The 21,520-nt window shown below is 43.9% G+C and overlaps 1 protein-coding gene across 8 annotated transcripts in view; it reads left to right on the top strand.

Moving 5' to 3' along the window:
• LOC137421229 (uncharacterized) overlaps positions 1-21,520 on the top strand; it is a 176,086-nt gene that overhangs the window by 52,098 nt on the left and 102,468 nt on the right. For all 8 annotated transcript variants that reach the window (XM_078771737.1, XM_068107072.2, XM_068107069.2 and 5 more), the window contains 2 exons: positions 13,446-13,537; positions 13,746-13,863. In XM_078771737.1, the coding sequence (XP_078627863.1) occupies positions 13,446-13,537; positions 13,746-13,863 (210 nt within the window). The remainder of the gene's footprint in view (positions 1-13,445; positions 13,538-13,745; positions 13,864-21,520) is intronic.

Raw genomic sequence — 21,520 nt, 5'->3', positions numbered from 1 at the left:
AACCAAACAAAATTTTGATGAAACTTGGCCACAAGCTTCATATCTGAGACCTAACGAAGATTTATTGGCTGCATCAAAATCTGCGCTCATTAAGGGGGATTACAGGGAGTGGGGGTGTTTGACTCTCCCCCCCTCCCCCTCCCCTAAAAATTATTATGTGCTCTCTTCTCTGAAGCTACACACACAATTTTGAGTTAAAATTGACCACAAGCTTTATAGCTGATGTCTAATGATGGGTATTGACCGCATCAAACTCTGCACTCATTAAGGGGAACTTCAATCTGGTATCAAACTAAGGATCAATGACTTCTATCTTGGCTGTCATTGGTTGCACCTGATCCTGACCGACGACATGGCCTAGGAACACCACCTGTGCTTTTACAAACTCACTCTAAGCAAAGTTGACGGTCTACCTTGCCTCAGTTTATTTCTTGAGGAATGCATGAATTTGTTTAAGATGATCTTCCATTGTCAAGTTGTGGATGATGACATCATCCAGATAAGCCTCCACCCCCTCAAGGTCTGCAGTAAGCTTTTAAATTAGTCGTTGAAACGTAGCAGGACTGTTTTTCAACCCAAATGGAAGAACCTTGTACTGATACAACCCATTTGTGTGACTAAAGCCGAGATTTCCTTGGCTCTATCAGTAAGAGGAATCTGCCAATATCCTTTCAGCAAGTCAAATTTAGTTACAAATTTAGCTGGGCCTATTCTATCAATACAGTCATCAATCCTCGGGATGGGATATGAGTCGGTCTTGGTCACTGCATTAACCCGTTTTAAATCCGGACAACAGCGAAAACTGCCATCGGGTTTTGGAACCAACACACATGGTGAGCTCCATTCACTGCTGCTTGGTTCGATGATGTCATTCTCCAACATATACTGAACCTCCTGGAGATAATCCATCTTAACAGGGTTCATCCGGTAGGGGTGTTGTTTCACGGGAATGGCCTCCCCCACATCAATAACATGATATACCAGGTCGGTACGACCAGGTATATCTGTGAACAAATGTGCAAACTCAGAAATTAGGTTGGATAATTGTCCCTGTTGTTCCCTCGTCAAATGACCTAATTTCTGGTTGAGGTTCCTTAACACTTCAGTGTTCGTCAATCTGGGACAAGCCTGGTCATCAATGCTATCGAACTTCACACTGACCTCAAACTCTGGATTCTCTTGCACCCCGGCTACAGGTACGACAGGTGAGACAGGAGCCATTTGTTCCACAGGCTTCCTCTCATAATATTTCTTAAGTCGGTTAACGTGACACAGCTGCCGCGGGAGTTTTCACCCCATAATCCGTTTCATTGACCCTCCTTTCGATGGCATCGGGAACAAAATACGTAGCCGGTAGCGGCTGACCTGGAACTGGAAGAAACACTAGCACTCGGTCCTCAGGACTGAAATTTCTTATCTGAGAAGTCTTGTCATGTCTCACTTTCATTTTGTCCTGTGCTACTTTCAAGTTTCCTCTCGCTACTTCACAGGCCTTAGCCAATCTGTGCCCAACAGTTGTCGCATACTCTGACACAGTTGACTGCGACTCCTCCTGTAGCCACTGTTCCTTCACCAGTTTCAAAGGTCTTCAAACTGTGTGTCCAAACACGAGTTCAAAAGGACTGAATCCCAATGACTCCTGAACAGACTCCCTCGTAGCAAACAGCAATAAGGGTATTCCCTCGTCCCAATCCTTGTCACATTCAAACAGTACGTTCTGATCACATTCTTTAATGTCTGGTTAAACCTTTCCAAGGCCCCTTGGCTCTCGGGATGGGAAGTACTTGACCTCACTTGCTTCACTCCCAACAGGTGTACCACTTGTTGAAAAAGCTTTGACATGAAGTTGGAACCCTGATCAGACTGGATGACCTTAGGTAGGCCAACCAGGGTGAAAAATTTAATCAAGGCCTTCGCAATAACTGTCGCAGTAATTTTCCTAAGAGGCACCGCTTCTGGGAACCTCGTGGAAGCACACATGATGGTCAGCAAATACTGATGTCCAGCCTTAGTTTTAGGTAAAGGACCTACACAGTCAATAATGACCCGGCTGAATGGTTCTTCAAAAGCTGGAATCGGTTTTAAAGTCGCTGAAGGTGTTTTTTGATTAGGTTTGCCCACCAGCTGACAAGATTTACAGAATTCCACCATATCACGTCGAATCCTGACCAGAAAAAATGTGCCAGACTTCTTTCACACATCTTGTTCACTCCAAGGTGCCCGGCCAAAGGTGTCTCATGTGCCAAACTCAATATTTCCTTCCAGTACGGTTGTGGCACCACAATTTGGTAATGGACTTTCCACTCGTCATTTGCTGGCACCTCCAGTGGTCTCCATTTTCTCATAAGTATTTCCCTTTTCATGAAGTAACCATCAGGTACCTTTATAGCCTCTTCCTCTGTAACGGCTTTACCAATCAAACTCCGGAGTTCAGAATCCCTGTGTTGGTCTTCAACAAGTCTCTTTCGGACAAGCACCATTTGTGCAGCCTCGTTCCCAGATGTCTCCTACGGACACTCCATTTTATCCTTTGGTTCAGATGAAACCTTATCATTAGGTTCCTTGGTGTCACTCCCTTTACTACCGTGTCTCCCAGACCTTTCCTCCAATATCTCTATGGAACCCAAATCCACATCACCTTCCTTCTCATTCTCTTCCGAACGCTTCCTATCCATAGCACGAGTCACTGCACATGATGGAAAGATATCCGGAATCTCCTGCTCCAACTGTACTGTGTTATTTTCCATACTGGGCTTTTCAACCAACATTGGATTACCTGGAAACTCGACCACCGGCCAAATCGTTCCCGATAATAAAAGAAATTCCCTCCACATGAAGAGTGGCTTGTAAACCTACGGTTTTCCACCGTAGCCACCTTTTCAAAGTGTAAAAAGAACTTGCCTACCTCCTTTTCATTAAAGGGTGGAACCAGTCTTACATGCCTACTAATATCCCAAGAGTTCTGACTTGTTGTCAAACCATTCGGCACGGATAAGATTTCTATCCGTCCTCCCAGTAATTCAAGCTCCTTGAGTTTAATTTCCCTCTGATACTCCATGTCCCGTTCCTTTAAGTCCCTTTGATACTCCATGTCCCGTTCCTTTAAGTCCCTTTGATACTCCATGTCCCGTTCCTTTAAGTCCCTTTGATACTCCATGTCCCGTTCCTTTAATCCGTTTTTTTTTTTTTTTTTTTTTTTTTTTTTTGTATACAATATCGAGGCTCGTGAAAGAGCGAAAGCGTGAAAGAGCGATACTCCATGTCCCGTTCCTTTAAGTCCGTTTGATACTGGCCTCCTCCCTCCTCCTCCCTCCTCCCTCTTCCTTTGATAAGTCCTTCCTCCTCCTCCTCATTCTGGTTATTTGCTGCATTTTTCTTTTTCTTCCACAAACATTTATTTTTACCTTTTACTAAAGTCATCTCCATTTCACACAAAAATCTTAACAACTATATTACCTGAAGCTAAAAAAAATCCTATAAGTATATAATAACAACAAAGGCAGAAGTGACGGATCTGTAATACTGACTCAAAGGGCCTTTCACTCCCTCACCGCAGGCAGGTTGGTGATCTTTCTGTCTTCTACCGACTCCTCTCCGGCCTTGCTCCCCCAGCTCTAACTGTGCTCTGTCCCCCAAATATCCCTGCAGGATGCACATGATCTGCCAGCAACCCTCTTAAATGGTCAAACTGCCAAAATCAAGACTCTCTGCTCACCTTCACTCTTTCATTCCTCTTGGAACAAACTCCCTCACTCTCTTCAATCCCACTCCTCCCTCCAGGTTTTTAAAACAGCTGTTCACCACCATCTCTTATCTTCTCCCATCCAAAACCTTGATCTTTTCTACCCCCGCTAATTTCACCCCAAACTCACTTTTTTGAAATACCAACTTCCTTCCTGGAAGTCCTTGCAGTGTCCTTGTGTTTTATACTTCTCCCACCCCTCCCCCCCCCCCCCCCTTCCCACGCCTCCTCCCCCAAGTCCTCTCCCTCCCACAGATCTCTCGATGTCCCTGCTCTCAAATGTTGTGCTTGTGTGCTTCCCTCTCTCTCCCCATCTTGTCTCCCGCTCCCTTTATAATGTTATATGTGTCCGTTTATGTTTTTTATGATTAATGTTAGCTCTTACACGAGCCTCGATCTTGTATACAGAAGAAAAAAAAAGTGAAAATTAATCACAGATATTAGTCCTTCCGTTTGTCGTTTCCTGACGATCACACATCTTCCCATTGGGGAGTGAGTTTCCTGATGTCATCAGAAAGACATGTTTTTACTTCTGAAAGTGTTTGAAAAGGGCAAAACATTTTGACTCATTGTATCTTTCGCTACGTTCGGCAAACTTACATGTATGTGCACTCAACCATTTTGTGAGTTCCCTTACAAGGAATTTCAGTGCAGGAGGAGTAGACTAGGAATATTATCTGAAAAGGGGCCCAGAAATCACATGAGGGGTAACTGTTTGTTACAAGCTGGCACCCATGCTAGGATTGAACCATGACACCTCCTGAGCAATATTAGCCTGGATGACACTTGATATTTTGATTTGGGACCTCACAGTGGGTTATTTTGTGAAAAAGCTCAATCGCGAAATATCTGATTTTCTCGAAAATACAAAAATGTCAATAAAATGACCAATAATTCAGTTACAAACTTATTTTTGGTGTCAAAATGAGCAGAATAACAATACATATTGTAAAAATATTGGTTTATACTATAATATCGGGAAATTTTACAAAGAATGGCAAAAAATACAAAAAAATGCCGAATAATTATTTCGGTTTCACCGTAAACATATAACAAAAATTGCACTAACTTCACAAATAAACATCCCATGCATATGTTTTAGGTATCAAAATCATTAATTATTATTCCCTCACATAACAGTAACAGACAATATTGGTTTACAACTGTGAATAAGACTGATTAATTACAACAAACATAACCCACCCCCCTAGTGAAACTTAAGATTCGCTGACCGGTAATATTTGTAAGAACATGATATTGATGTCATATAAACAAGTAACCATGGACTGAAAATGCTGCTAATTGCATATGTGCAAGTTTACATGTACATGAAATGAAATAAAAGAATGTCGTGTTTAAGTCACTCAGAGGCCATTTCAATTGCCACACTGTATGGGTTGTGACACACTCAGTTATTACAGGTACACGCAGCTATGCACTTCAAGTTCTTGGCCCTACAAGAGCATCTGGCAGTTGCACAATTTTTGCACTTGCAGCAGACGATGTCTGTGAACTCGTTTGGCAGGGGATCGTCCACACTGACATGTGGGTGTAGTCTCCTCGTAGCATTCTCGTACCATCCACTTCCAATGGGTGACTCGATTTCAGGGATTGGTACATCTGCCTGGTACCACACCTGAGCCTGGTGGTGTGCGCGTTTGATGTGTTGCTCACGACATTTTCGAGTTGGCGGAAGCTTTTCTTGGTCTTTGGTGCCCTTTTGAAACATGCGGTATCGCACATCGTTGATGTTAGTTTCGTCCGAAGCTGGTGAGTAAATGCGGCAGAAGAACTCTTCCACACTCCGTATGGTGGATTCTGACAGTGTGCCACATCCGAGGTCATTAAGCAATGCTGGTCATCCGTGTTGATGGAATACCTTCCATGTCGTCTTTTTCCCGTGTCCACTTGGTTGACTGACTGTGTCACATCCTGTAACCGCATGGTACGCCAGGATGTTACGCTGCATGGTCGGTGTCAACTGTATGTCGTGCACAGCCACATAACGCCGTTGCTGCCTTGTGCCAGCTCTCATCCAGAGCTCTCCACTTAATTGTCCTGCGAAGTGTGTGAGCAGTACCAATACGTCGGTGTCCCTGCACGAGACTATGATCCATTCGTATCCATCTATATAGGCCGCCTTGGCATGCACTATTATACGTGTATCGGCCTCCTCATGAGATGATTGCAGCTGTTCAACATCAGACCCCAGTGACGATGCTACTTTGGTTTCTTCCTCAAACCCACCTGTAGTGATCGACTCACAAGTGGGTCGGCTCTTTTTTGCCTCCAACATCATTTGATCGCTGAGAAAGTTGGTCAGATTTGCCTTGTTTTCTGGTAAGTCCATGAACTGCTTCCAGTTGGCAGGGAGTGGAATCTCTCTGCTGTCGATCTTGCGCCGGATAGAACGTACTCGCCCCTCTCTCCTTTCCCGGGTCCCAGACTTGATTGATGTCATACGATATCGATCGAAAACCACATCGACTCTTGAGCAGTGCTGATTGAAATGACTGAACACTGATGCATTGTAGACATCAGCCAGATCTCCAAATGACTTTGCCCCCGTTGGTTTTCCAATGGCTTGTACCAATGCCTGACCATCTATGATAAAACATGTCTTAAGTGAAGACACTGGCAGGACCTCGACAGTTACTCCACCCTCCAAGATCTTCCCAAGCGCAGCTTTATTCGTAGGACGTAGGCTTCTTGCCGTGTCTGCCAATGAGAGTGGTGCCGGTGTTAGTTCATGACTCAGAATACTTTTAAGGTCTATATCACGTCCGGAGTCCTGTGCCACAAGAAGCCGCTGGAACAGAAGCCTGTCTGCTTTGATGGTTTGACGCTTTTGACTAGCATCCTTCATCTTTTCTAGTGTGTACATTGTCGTCAGTGTAGGACTCTGTGACTGTTTCAATTTTACATGAAAGCCGACGTCTTGTTTGCAAATCCGTGATTCCACAAATTCTTTGATCTTTGATTCTCCATGAGTTTCAGCGGTCAGTAAAGTGTCCTTGATGTTTTCAGGGGCAACATCCATTGTCATCAGACAGGTCAACTCGTCGCCTAAGTTGCTCTCACTGTCAAATATTTGGAATCGTGAGAACTGTTCCTGTAGCTTTTGAACATCTTCTCTGTCCCTCTTTATTCTTGCTGGACCGACATCTTTGTATGCAGATGGTGCATACTCTGTGTCATTGATTGCCATGCCAAACATTGAAGTGATCAGAGACAGAGACCTGTCAACAATTCGGCTTCACTCGTTGTATGTCAGGCACCATTTGTCCCTTGCACTGTCTGTTCGAGTTATTCCTATCAGACCACCAGCGACTTTCCCGACTTTGTTAACGTGCTCCAGTGCAAGATCAGTGCTAATTTGGTTGAAGCTCTTGCGTGTTGATTTCACAACAAAGTCACCATCCATGAATTGTTGGTAGACATCTGGATGTGAACTGTCTAGTTGACTTATATCAGCACCATATATCACTCCCCAGCGTGTGTAGTTTGTGTGGTCGTAGTGAGCAAACCAAGGCAGCATAGCCATAAATGCTGACTTATGCATCTGCCAGTCTCCAGTTCGTTCTGCACGTATGAACTGCAGCAAGACCAATACCATTTTCATGTAGTGTCTCCGATAGAGACCTGTTGGAGATAAGGTTTTGTCATACTGCTCCAGGAGTTCAAGGAGATGCACATCCTTCACTGCTTCCTCCAGTTTGCCCAATGCTTCAGATGGGTTACTCGTTTGTTCAAGATCCCCAAGTCCATTCAAAGATTGTGCTACTTCTTCCGACAGTTGTTGTAGTTCTTGTTCTCCGACCCCTTGATCTTGTGCCCATGCGAGGAAATGTGGCCACATGATCTGCCAGAGTGCCTCCACTGTCAGCTTGTGGGCTCTGGTCGTGCGGTTGGATGATTCCGCCATCATGTTGTTTTGGGCTGTGTTCTCGCCATACACCAAACTTTCGGACCATATCTGTTGAAGGCCAGAATCTGCATAGTGTTGCCCAATGGCTCTCATGAAGTTCTTGGCTATGTGGAAACCCCCCAGACACAGAAAGAGAGTTTTACATGTGTCATGATTCTCCCACTGCAGTTCCTTTGCCTTCGCATACAGTTGTTCATCCAGCGTCAATACAGTGGACTGGCCAGGGTTCAGCTCCTGTGTGATTCATAAGCAATGAAGTATAACTGTCCACAAGGTGTCCCTCTCATGTGCCGGAGCATTGATGATAGGTAAGTAACCCACGGTTGTTGTTTCTTGTGTATCATTGATGACGCATTGATTGAAACCTGTCCATGCTGGAACTGATTGATTTGGACTGCTGTAATGTCGGACAAGAAGCCACGAAAGGTCTTTGATGTTTGCTCTCTTTTTCATGTCTGGGTCTGGTGTGTAGCTATTAGTCTTCACTTCTGTGTCAAATCGTGGCTGGGCACGTGCACCGCAGTCTGGTGCAGGCGTAAGCTGCTGTAGCTCCACTGGTACCTTGAGTGACCTTGCTTGTCCCATTTGCAGTGCTTGTCCACTGTGGTGTTGTGACGCCCCTCTCTGGAAAGCAATCACCTGCGTTGCGTGGAATGTTCCCTTCCCATCGAGGGTTTCTTCTATAATATCGATATTATCAGCAGAAAATTGGAGAAACCGGCCTTCGACAAGGTTTGGTGGGACAGGAAACTGATCCTTTTTCGTTGAGTTTTCCAGTACGTGCTGCGCTAGTGTGGTATCTACACGTTGAACTTGACTGTAACTGATGCAGTGTCCGGCCTTGTGAAATATGTTCACCAGGTCCTTGGAACGAGTTGATTGGTGAAGGGTCATTCCTAGCCCAACATGCTTTGGTGTCAGCGCTTTCCCTTTGGAGACGGCATGTACAACATATTGGGCTATACTGAGAGATAACATCCTTGTTGTGTCATCAACTTCTGTTTCTCCTGGCTCGCCTGTCAGAAGTACACTGAGTAACATGAAGAGACTCTCGGGAATAATTTTAGCTGCATTGTCTGCGTTGACAAAGGGAACAGTCATTATAAGAGGGCGAGTCTCGTATATCTGCTCTTATACGTAGAGCTGTGTGGTGTAATGCTAAGACCTGCTCCATATCCTGATCTACAAATTGACTTGCACGCAAACCATGCTCGTAGCCTTCAGAGGTTGTATCATCTATTGTATCTGTTGTCTCTTTCAAGGCCTGTACAACAATTCGCGCTGGTACGGTGGGGAACAACAATTGTGCTTTTTGTGGGTCAAGTTGCGGAACGAAGTCGATTTCTCCTTTAAGGAGATCTTGTAGTTTGTACTTGAAATGTGTCCTGTGTTGCTTGTAACTTCCAGCATCAACCTGACATTCAGCCATCAATTCAGAGTATCGTTCCCACACATCTAATAGGCTGTATATTTCTCCCTTGGTGATGCCAATAGAAATCTCATGTGCAACAGTTTTCAGACAAATCTCCCTAGGGTTTGGCTGCATCATTGGATCATGCTCAACGCCAGCTTTTCGTGTGAAGTTGACATAACATTTGAGATGGTACCGTACATCTCCAGCTACGAGGTCGTTCACACAAGCCAATCTGCAGCTCAAGAGAGGGTCAGCCTGAGCGGCTAGAAGAAGCTTTTTAGAGAATGACAGGGATGCTGCAAGTCGGGTCTTGTCTTTGGACGTTTGCTGGCAGAAAACACACAGGTCCGTGTTCAATGCCTTGGCCTTGCTTCGCAGTACCTGAGAGGCTTGGTCGCCTGCGTTGGTCGAAGCACCCTCCTCTGCACAGGAGGTCTTAGTTTCCAAAAAAAATTCAATCTACTGCGATGCATAGCACTTGTGAAAGTGCCATAACAGTCTTTGTGATAAACAAATTCAGTGTCACCAGATACAGATTGAAAACTTGCAGCTTCCAATCTCTCTACTGCGTCCCACCTTGCATAGTCTTGGTGTTTTTTGCGCTCACTCAGTGCATGCTGCACTCTCTCCAGTCCGTTGCTTCCAAGCTTTCTAGTTGGTTTGTTAGACTGTTTCTGACATATAAAGCAAATGTTCCAATTAGTTGTAGTGTCCACGCTTCTTTTTCTCGGCTGTATGTGTGCTGCTGGTTCCATGACACCACTGCTGATCAGCACCTGTTCAAAAGAAAAATACGTTAGATCTAGAAGCTAAAACCGACACCATTTTGATAAGCCAAGATTATTTAACATGATTAACAAAACAAACAACTTTTGGCAACATTAGATATATATTATATCACAAACTGGTTAGTGGTTATGGTACAAATATGTACGGATTATGTATATTTAATTGATATTATATTTGTATAGATATTCATTACGATTTGAAAATGAATAAACAAGAAATATGTAATGAAAAATGCAAAGCAAATCGTACGCTTAGGTGGGAATGTAACGATCGTTAAACCATGGTACAGCCGATTGTTGCAACAACATTTATGGGGGGTGGGTTATGTTTGTTGTAATTAATCAGTCTTATTCACAGTTGTAAACCAATTGTCTGTTACTGTTATGTGAGGGAATAATAATGAATGATTTTGATACCTAAAACATATGCACGGGATGTTTATTTGTAAAGTTATTGCAATTTTTGTTATATGTTTACGGTGAAACCGAAATAATTATTCGGCATTTTTTTGTATTTTTTGCCATTCTTTGTAAAATTTCCCGATATTATAGCATAAACCAATATTTGTACAATATGTATTGTTATTCTGCTCATTTTGACACCAAAAATACGTTTGTAACTGAATTATTGGTCATTTTATTGACATTTTTGTATTTTCGAGAAAATCAGATATTTTGCGATTGACCTCTTTCACAAAATAACCCACTGTGAGGTCCCAAATCAAAATATCAAATGTCATCCAGGCTAATATTGCTCAGGAGGTGTCATGGTTCAATCCTAGCATGGGTGACAGCTTGTAACAAACAGTTACCCCTCATGAAATTTTTTGAGATTATATTCCTAGTCTAGAGTCCCTGGTGTTGGGCTAGCGGCTAGGGTGCCGGCTTAGGATCCTAGGATCCTGGGTTCGAATCCCGGTCGATTGCTGAATTAACGCCAGGGGGGTTGACTCAGCCTGTCATCCTTCCAAGGTCGGCTAATTGAGTACCAGTTCACTGGTAATTCCCTGTTTGTCGTTAAAGGCGGCAAAAAGGGTTGGCGTCAGGAAGGGCATCCGGCCGTAAAACATTGCTTCAAAAAGGGGACCGAAAAACAACAACAACCACGGTTCCCGAAAAAGGCCAACCCCTGCTTTGCGGGGAAAAATGGCCTCTAAAGGTGTTTTTATTTATTTATTTATTCCTAGTCTAGAGGTGATTAGGCCCATCGTGCCTGCACAATGGTTGCCAACCCATGGTTGTTTGTCGGTGCTCTATCCTTTTTAAATGCTGAGTATCAAACAAGGAAGCAGCACGTACCAGTTTTATGTCTGATATGACTCGGACGGGATCGGATTCGAACTGCTGACCTCGCAGACTCAGAGTGGACGCTCTAACCATTACCACTGTGGCACCACAATAATTTTAAAAATGTCTTCAACAGGATTCCATGTGATCTTCAATCGTTATTTTCCTTTGTGGAATCATTACAGGCTTCGTAATCATTCAACCTTGGTCATAGCTTGTGGATTGCTTTCTTTTGATTGCTTCTCTTCCTGGATTGCTGATATTTTATTTGCTTTTTTTGGCGGTTTCTCCCCTTTGACTCTATCCTTCAATGTAAGTGATTAATGCACCTATGCAAACAAATTATATGTAAGCACTTATTTAGTTATCTAGTTCTGTCAAGTCATGTCCGGCTTCTGGTTCCATTAATGATCAGATTTCTCCAACCATCCCTATCCTGCCCTTCTTCCCGAACCTCTGACAGAGATGTCAGCACTGCTTAACAAATTAAAATTCCTTATCGGTGGCTTGACATCTAGTCGGAGTGGAGGCCTATCCATTGACCCATCCGCATCACATTATTTGATTTTGGGTCTGAAATTTGCATCAAATTTTAATTTTCTTAATTGATCTTGTGCAATGTTTAAGGTTCTTTTTCAAATTCTTTCTTTTTCAACTCCTTGTATCTTTCACTAGGTACCGCAGACTTGCATGTCAGCACTTATCTAGTTATATCATCACTTATCTATCGTTCATGTAAGTACTTGCACCAGTTATATCTCTTTGCAAAGCCAAGTACTCATATTTGTGTTTCAAAGGTCCTCTTGCTGTCGTGGTGCTATTCGGTTTCATTGTTAGCATTGGCCAGTTTGAATTACTCTGTGTATCAACCATCTTGGCTTGCAGATGGTTGACAGTTGACACTGAAGAAAACAAAACAAGAATGAGCAATCAGAGATTGCAGATCCTCACCAGGACTTGTTTTGTGTGGCAAATATATGGAAGGATGTACCAAATGAAAGGCCGTTGATAGCAAATGAAAGGTCTAGACTCTAGACTCTAGATGATGTAGTTGTAAATGTGTAAAGGTCTGAAGGTCTAAAGGTTGAAAGGTCTAAATGGGTTTAAAGGGGCTTAAATTGTATAAAAAGGCCCCACAGTTTAGAGGTCTAAAAGGTATTAAAAGGTCTGAAAGATCTAAAGGGCCTTAGATGTCTAAGGGTTCTAAAGGGTGTAATGGGGAGGATTAGGTTTGAGGGGTCTGTAGGGTCCTTGGGGTCTGAAGGGTGTTGGGGTTATAAAGGGTCTAATGTCATTCATACACATACTCACATTTCGTGCAGACAAACAGACAAATTTCGTGCAGACAAACAAGTAGGAAAACAGCAAACAAACAGGCAAGCAGACAGACAGACAAACAGACAGACAAACAAGAAAAGACGTCAAGCGGTAGCCTGACATGTATGACGAAAATTAAGAGAATCAACAATTGATTGATTAATTGTGTAATTACAATAACTAAATAATAATCGTAGAATAATGAATTTCTTAATAAATTGGCTAATAGAATACCTAAACCACCACTGTTTCATCCGAATCTGTAACTTTTTGAAAATTAAGTAATCAAATAATTAAATAATTAATCGAAAAATTGATTAATCGATAAATAAAAAATACCCATACAGCCAAATGACTTGGTCATTGTCATGTCCAAATATCAGCTTCCGAGCTCAAAAGGTGCCTGAGATATTGCCCAGATGAGATAGTCAATACATATGTACTTAATTAATCGATAATAATTAAGTAATTAATCAATTAATGAAAAAAAATATAATATACTGTTTTGCCAAAGTACTTGTTCACTATTGTGCCGAAATTTCAGCTTCCTAGCTCAAAGGATGGCTGAGATATATATCGCCCGGACAAACGAGAGAACCTTGACCTTTGACCTATGTAGTCGAAAAAGTATTGACAGCCTCACTTTTGTCCTGTGGATTCCTCTGGTAAAGTTCGACGAAGATAGCTTAAAGTGTTCGTGAGTTATCACGCTCACAGACAAATAAATATACAAACAAACAAGACAGACCGCCATATGAGGAAAATTTTCATTTTTGTCATAACAAGCAAGCAAACAGGCAAACAGACAGACGAACAAGCAGACAAACAGACAGACAAACAAGCAGACAAACAGACAGACCAACAGGCAGGCAGACCCAAATGCCAAACAATCTCCTCCAGCGAGGGTCTACAATGCTGGATAGTTGTGGTGGTGACGTCTGGAGATTATGTTTACCTTTTGTTTTTCAGACATTACAGTGAGGGAGCCTTCGAACTCGTGTCCAGGACATTGCAGGAGGGGGTCCATAGATGGAATCTACAATAGTTGGAATGAGGATGAGGTGAGTGCTGTGGATAACCTATGATATAAAGCTGATACGTACCTTTTTAACTACCTCATACTGATGTCCACTGTTGGATGGCCAAATACTGATTCGGGATGGAAATGTTTTTTTGTTGAGTTCTTTATCACAGTTGCATTATAGTTGTGCTACCATGTTAAATTATCTTAAGTCGTTTGACTGATTTTAACACACTGTGTATCCTCAGCCCCCTCCTACCTATGAGGAAGTAGTCAGGCAGTCAAACCAAGGTTCTACTGATATTGAGAGGAGGCGGTGTTCCTTTCGTTCAGCAAGTACACAAACGGAGCCAGAAGTCATGCGAGGTGAGGTCCAGAGTTTGAGTATAATTGGTTTAAGTTGGAAATAATCATATTGGAGGAGTAGGGATATTGTCTTTCCATGAAGCCCCCAGCTCTCTCTGGGCTCTGTCCCCCAAATATTCCTACAGGTCGCACAAGATCTGCCTGCAACCCTCTTATGGTTAAACTGCCAAAATCAAGACTTTCTGCTCACCTTCACTCCTTCATTCCTCTTTTCTCCCGCCTCTGGAACAAACTCCCTCTCTTCAATCCCACTCCACCCTCCAGGTCTTTAATACAGCTGTTCACCACCATCTCTTATCCTCCCCCATCCAAAACCTTGATCTTTTCTACCCCCGCTAATTTCGGTCCCCTTATGTTTTATACCTCTCCACCCCTTACCCCTTCCCACACCTCCTCCCCCCAAGCCCTCTCCCTCCCACACTTCTCCCTGCTCTCAAATGTTTTGGTTGTGTGCTTCCCCTTCTCTCCCCATCTTGTCTTCCGCTCCCTCTTTTTGTATATTTTGTTTGTCTGGTTGATTTGTTTGTGAAATAAATGTTAGCTCTTCCACGAGCCTCGATTCAGTATACAAAAAAAGAAAAAGAAAAAAAAGCCAACCAAAGATGATATGTAATTAACGGCAAAATTCCTATCTTATCATAAAACAGAAATGGTCCTTTGGCATTTCTTTAAAGAGGAGTTGAGGAGTCAGAAAGAACCACCTTTAGAGGCCATTTTTCCCTGCAGAGCAGGGGTTGGCCTTTTTTGGGCACCGTGGACCCCTTTTTGAAGCAATGTTTTATGGCCGGATGCCCTTCCTGCCGCCAACCCTGTTAGTCACCTCTTGTGACACACAGGGAATTACCAGTTAACTGGTACTCAATTTGTCGACCTCGGAAGGATGACAGGCTGAGTCAACCCCCCTGGCGTTAATTCAGCAATCGACCGGGATTTGAACCCTGGATCCGAGGATCCCAAGCCGGCACCCTAACCGCTAGGCCAACACCAGGCTGAGGAGTCAGAAAGCTCAAACAAAATGATTTTGAAGTACAATAGAGTCTCATTATAATAAACAGATGTATTATACTAGCTTGGCTCGGCTCACTGCGCTCACCTCACCATGCGTCGTTACTGAGGAACGGGCTTATTTTAGCTGAGGATAATGACTGTACCTGAGTTGCTGTGTTGTCATGATTTACATCAATCATAATACAAACAATTATTTTGCACAAATGTATTTGTTGTGTTTGTGATATTACATTTTTTCGGCAATTTAGGTTGAAGATTCAGGTTGAAAAATATATAAAATTCAAATAAGAACCCCTCAGCACATAAATACGGGAGGGATAATTGCAGACTGGAAGTTTGGGACAATTACACCTCACCACCACGTAATTCAAAACACCTCACCACCAAGTAATTTAAAATACCTCACCACCAAGTAATTCAGAACACCTCACCCCCATGTAATTAAAAACATCTCACCACCACGTAATTAAAAACATCTCACCACCACGTAATTAAAAACATCTCACCACCACGTAATTAAAAACACCTCACCACCACGTAATTCAAAACACCTCACCACCACGTAAATAAAAACATCTCACCACCATGTAATTCAAAACACCTCACCACCATGTAATTAAAAACACCTCACCACCAAGTAATTCAAAACACCTCACCACCACGTAATTAAAAAGATCTTACCACCACGTAATTCAAAACACCTCACCACCACGTAATTCAAAACACCTCACCCCCATGTAATTACAAACATCTCACCACCATGTAATTCAAAACACCTCACTCCAATGTAATTTAAAACACCTCACCACCACGTAATTTAAAACACCTCACCACCACGTAATTCAAAACACCTCACCACCAAGTAATTTAAAACACCTCACCCCCACGTAATTTAAAACACCTCACCCCCACCAAATTTAAAACACCTCACCACCACGTAATCCAAAACACCTCACCACCACGTAATCCAAAACACCTCAACCCCATGTAATTCAAAACACCTTACCACCATGTAATTCAAAACACCTCACCAACATGTAATTTAAAAACACCTCACCACCACATAATTCAAAATACCTCACCACCACGTGATTCAAAACCACCACCACGTGATTCAAAACCACCACCACGTTATTAAAAACACTTCACAACCACGGAAACAAAAGTTTCAGGGAGTAGTTCAGTGACAACAGACACTGCCCAGATATGTAGATATATACAGACTTGGCATTTAATATGGAATATATTTTTTTTCTTGACTTGGGTTTACTTTCTTCACTCAGTATATCAATCTGGTGAGTTTCTTTTACACTTTGGTGATTTATTTGTTAAAAGAATCATGTCACTGATTGTCTGTTGCAGCAAGAAGTCAACAACAGGATTATATCACAGGTGGCATGGCAAAATGTACGGACAGGTGCATTTGATGATTGGCTTCACAGTCAGGTATACAAGGGTTGTTGCGTTCTGTATTAGTGGAAAACAACTGCTGCACGTCTCCAAAAGTTATTGCCGCTTCCTCTGGAGATGGTCCGTCAACTCGACAATGCTGTTTGTCATGGAGTGGTGGCTTTACGAAATTACGGCATGAAACAGCGTGCTATTGCTCGGCAGTATGGCATCACTCAAGGTCAGGTGTCAAAGATCCTGAAACGAAATGCTCAGAGGGGTGTCCCTACTCCAATACCGAGGCCAGGACGTCCCTGCAGAACCACAAGGAGGGATGATCGCCAGCTGCACCGGTTAGTACGCAATGGCCGTACCAAGTCAGCTAATCGGCTTAGGGCTGAGTGGCAGCAACTGACAAATGTGCCTGAATCCAGAAGGCTAGTCAACCAACGACTGGTTCAAGCAGGCTATCGTGCCAGGCGTCCACTGAGAAAGCCACGCCTGACCAGACAACACCGCCAGCGCCGATTGCAGTGGGCCAGAGAGCACCGTCAATAGCAGCCAGGACACTGGAATCATGTGATCTTCAGTGACGAGTCTAGATTTCTGGTCTATCGCCAAGGTGGCCACGTCCGAGTGCGCAGACAAGTGCATGAAGCCTACAACAAAGATTGTATAGTGCCAAGGGTCCAAGCTGGAGGTGGTGGGGTGACCGTTTGGGCTGCTTTTCATGCATGGGGCAAAACTGACCTGGTTGTTCTGAATGGAAACCTGAACCAGTTCAAGTACAGGGCCATTCTGGAAGAAACATTGCTTCCATTTGCTCGTGCAGCCTTTCGAGGAAACTTGGTCTTCCAAGATGACAATGCACGGCCTCATCGTGCTCGCATGATCCAACACTTTCTTGCTGACAGTGGTGAAGAGCATATGGAGTGGCCTGCCATGTCCCCGGATATGAATCCGAGAGAGAACTTGTGGGCAGAATTAACGCGTCAAATCGACCACTTGGACCAGCAGCCGACCTCTGTGCGTGAATTGCAGCAGGCTATTGTCACTGCATGGCAAGCGATTCCTGTCCAAACCTTGGCAAATCTCATGAACAGCATGCCTCAACGTGTACGTGCTCTCCTGAATGCTCGTGGGGGTTACACGAAGTACTGAACTGTAATTTTACTGTCCGTAATCCCAGTCGTAATTTAACTTTAGTTTTGGTTAAAAAAAAATTGGCTAATGTGCAAAATAAAGAGCTACTTCTGGAAAACGTACAGACGTTTAACACAGTACTGTCCATGAATTGAGTGCGATATCAGTTTACATCACTTTCAAGTGTCAATTTATTTGTTTTGAAATGTCAAATGTGGTTTTTGTTTCTTTTAAAGGTCACATTAACAAAATCTAGAATAATTTCAACATAATTCCAATGAACTTTTGGTTCTAAGTCATCTTGAAAAGTAAGTTCACCCCCACAAAAAAAATAATCCATATTAAATGCCAAGTCTGTAGATAAATGACTGTACCTGAGTTGCTGTTTTGTCATGGTTTACACCAATCATAATTCAAACAATCATAATGCACAAATGCATTTGTAATATACGTGATATTACATTTTATAAACAATTGAAGTTGAAAACTTAAGTTGGAAAAAAAAAAATTCCCCCCAAAAAATAAAATAATAATTGGAAAATTTTTCAAAGAAAATACCCTTAGGACATACCGACGGGAGAGATAGATGCATACTAGAAGTTTGGTAGGATTTCACAAAACTTTGAGGGAGTAGTTCAGTGACACAACACAACACAACACAACACAGACACTGCACAGATATATATATATATATATCTTACTATAATTCACCAACTTCAGTTTTCAACTTTGATCCACCGTTTGCCCTTCACGTGACTCGTGGTGGTCCCTCTCGGCTCTCCCCCCGTTGGTATTTTTGTGCACATAAGATTGTTCACGGTTCTGTTTAAATATTATTTAAATATGTATAACCTTTCCCCTTCAGTGTTTTACTCAGTGGTATTTTACAACACGCTGTTTTTCTTCCTATTTAAAAGGCTTTTCTCAATTTCCTCTCCAACTCATTCCACCTCAAAAAAAAGAAATTCAATATCTTATACGTCTCCCTCACTACATGGTCTAAATTCACATTCATTCCATCCCTCCTCCATCATTCTGAACCGGATTGCTAACTTGAAAATCACAACAAACCCAATTTGTTTTCAATGTTCGTCTTTCATTAATCATCCACTTTCTAAACTCCCCTCTTGCCCCTCCCATCCAAATCCCTCCCCTTGCACCTACACTCCTAAACTCCCCCCTTGCCCCGCCACTCTTAAACTCCCCCCCCTGCCCCTCCACTCCTGAACTCCCCCCTTGCCCTTCCCCTCCTAAACTCCCCCCTCACTCCTCCCCTTCAAAACTCCCCCCCAACCCCTCCCATTCAAATCTCCCCCCATACCATTCCTCTCCAATTATCCCTCCTCCCCCCTCCTCCTCAAAGCTGCCTCCTCCCCACTTCGTCTCCCTTCTATCTCATACCTCCACCCCCCCAACCTTCTTCTTTCCTCTGCCCCCCCTCAAACAACCCCTCACTGTGCCTCATCCCTTCACCTTCAAACCTTTCATCCTCCTCATCCTTCCCTTTCTTGGAACTCTTCTGCAATCGCTGACACACTAACAACTGCTCTCCCTACCTCCCCCTCTCATCCTTCATCTTACCCTACTCCTCCCCTCCCCTGTCCTGTACCCGATGCTCCCCCTCTCTCTTCATTAACTGTATGGACCTCAAACATCCGGGGCCTTCGCTCAAACCTGACTGATCTCTCCATACAGGTTGCTTCTGACAATCCAGACTTGATCTGCTTAACAGAGACTTTCCTCCTTCAAGATGTCTCTGATTCCTTAATATCTCTTCCTGGTTACTCCCTCCTCCGGTATGATGGACCTGAGCCTCGGCCTGGTGGTGGGGTGGCTATCTTTATCAAAAACTCTCTTCCTCACTCTCCTTGCACTGCCCTCTCTCCTCTTCACCCCCAGGAGTACCTCTGGCTACGGCTTCCTCTCCGCTCCCACCTTTTGTTCATATGTATTCTGTACCGTCCCCCAAACAGTGATGACTCCATCTACATTTCACTGTCAGACAACATGGACCAACTTCTATCCACTCATCCCAACTCTCTCTTCCTCATATGTGGTGACTTCAATTGTCATCATGCCACCTGGTTGGGTGTGGGTTCCTCTCTCACCAGTCATGGCACCTCAGCAAAGGACTTCTGTGACTCACTGGGATTGACACAATCTGTCAATTTCCCGACCCGGATCTCAGCCAATGGAGTATCTTCTCTTCTAGACTTGGTTATGACTAACTTCCCTGCTAATGTCTGCTGCTCTTCTTCTGCTCCAATCGGTTCTTCTGATCATGTGCTTGTCAAAGTGGACATCTCTCTGGCCATTCTCAGAGAGCCTCCTCAGCGTCGACGAGTCTGGCATTTCACTCAGGCCGACTGGGACGGTCTTCAAGCAGCCATCATTCGTCTGGATTGGTCTCCCATCTCCACTGCCTCTGACATCAATTCTTCCTGGGAATTCTTCCAAAGCAAACTGATCTCTCTCATGCACAGATTTATCCCATCTCGCCTTCAGTTGTCTTACCCTTCCTCCCGTCCATGGTACACTGAATCTTGTGGTGAGGCAGTTGCCCTGAAACAACTTGCCTTTGCCTCTTGGAAAGCTAATCCAACTGAAGGAAATCTCAGTTCCTTCCACCAAGCTCGGAACAAGTGTGTGTCTACCCTCAGGAGTGCCAGGAAGCACTATCTCTCCTCACTCAAGAATGAACTCTCAAACCTGTCTCCTTCCTCCAAATCCTGGTGGCGTCTGGTCAAATCCGTTTCTGGTGTTTGTTCCCCCTCCATCCCCTCCCTTACCTCAAATGGCCACACAGTTGACATCGCACGTGACAAAGCCGAATGCCTCAACTCTGTGTTTGCCTCAAAATCTTTAGTCCCAAACCCATCTCTCTCTGTTCCCACCTTTCCCAGTCGAACCAAACTGCTCCTGGACTCTGTGACCTTCTCTCCTGACAAGGTGGAGGAGTTTTTGTCAAACCTCGACTCTGATTCTGCAACTGGACCAGATGGCATCAGCCCACGGGTCCTAAAATCCTGCTCTGCCGCTCTATCTCACCCTCTCTCTGTTCTTTTCACCCTATCTTTTGCTCAAGGTCATCTGCCAGCATCCTGGAAATCAGCAAACATTACCGCTTTACACAAAAAAGGTGCAAAAACAGATCCTTGCAACTACAGACCAATCAGCCTGCTCCCAATTATCAGCAAAGTCATGGAATCCGTCATTGCTTCGGATATGAAATCTTTCCTCTTCTCCAATGGCTTGATCTCTGATCATCAATTTGGTTTCAGACCAGGTCACTCTACTCTGGACATGCTGCTTCTGCTGTCTCAACAATGGATGGAGGTCCTCAATGCCAAACAGGAAATCAGAGCTGTCTCCCTTGACATATCACATGCCTTCGATACGGTCTGGCACCCAGCTCTGCTCACCAAACTCTCCTCCTATGGTATCCATGGAAATCTCCATGCATGGCTTGCGGACTTCCTCTCTGGTCGTAGTCAACGTGTGGCCCTGAATGGATTTCTCTCATCTCCCCTTCCCGTTCAGGCTGGAGTTCCCCAAGGCAGTGTGCTGGGCCCTGTGCTTTTTCTGGTCTTTATCAATGATCTCTCCGACTCTCTGGAAAATCCTCTGTTTCTCTTTGCTGATGACTCCACTCTCTGCCGCTCCATTCCTCTTCCCTCAGATCGGCAGTCTGCAGCCTCCTCACTCTCTGAAGACCTGGACAAAATCACAGACTGGTCAAACATGTGGAACATGTCTTTCAATCCTGACAAATCTCACACTCTTACTATGTCTCTCCGAAAAGATCGACTGGACAACCCTCCCATCTACTTTCTCAACAATCCTCTCCAAGAAGTTCTGTCGCTCAAGCTTTTGGGTCTCACCATCTGCCATGATCTTTCTTGGGAAAACCACATTTCCAAGCTGGCCTCCAAAGCCAGTCGCCGACTGGGCATCCTCCGTCGTGCGAAGTCCTTCCTAGGCACACCTGAGCTCCTCACCACATACAAGGCTTTCATCCGCAGCTCAATGGAATACTGTTCTCCCCATGGGCTGGTGCTCCTGCCTCACACCTGGCTCGGCTTCACGCTGTTGAATCCAAAGCTTTCAGAATCATTGG

This window comes from Myxine glutinosa, chromosome 2, assembly GCF_964187855.1.
Source record: "Myxine glutinosa chromosome 2, kmMyxGlut1.1, whole genome shotgun sequence".
Taxonomy (NCBI): Eukaryota; Metazoa; Chordata; class Myxini; order Myxiniformes; family Myxinidae; genus Myxine; species Myxine glutinosa.
This window is presented reverse-complemented; position numbering and strand designations above follow the sequence as displayed.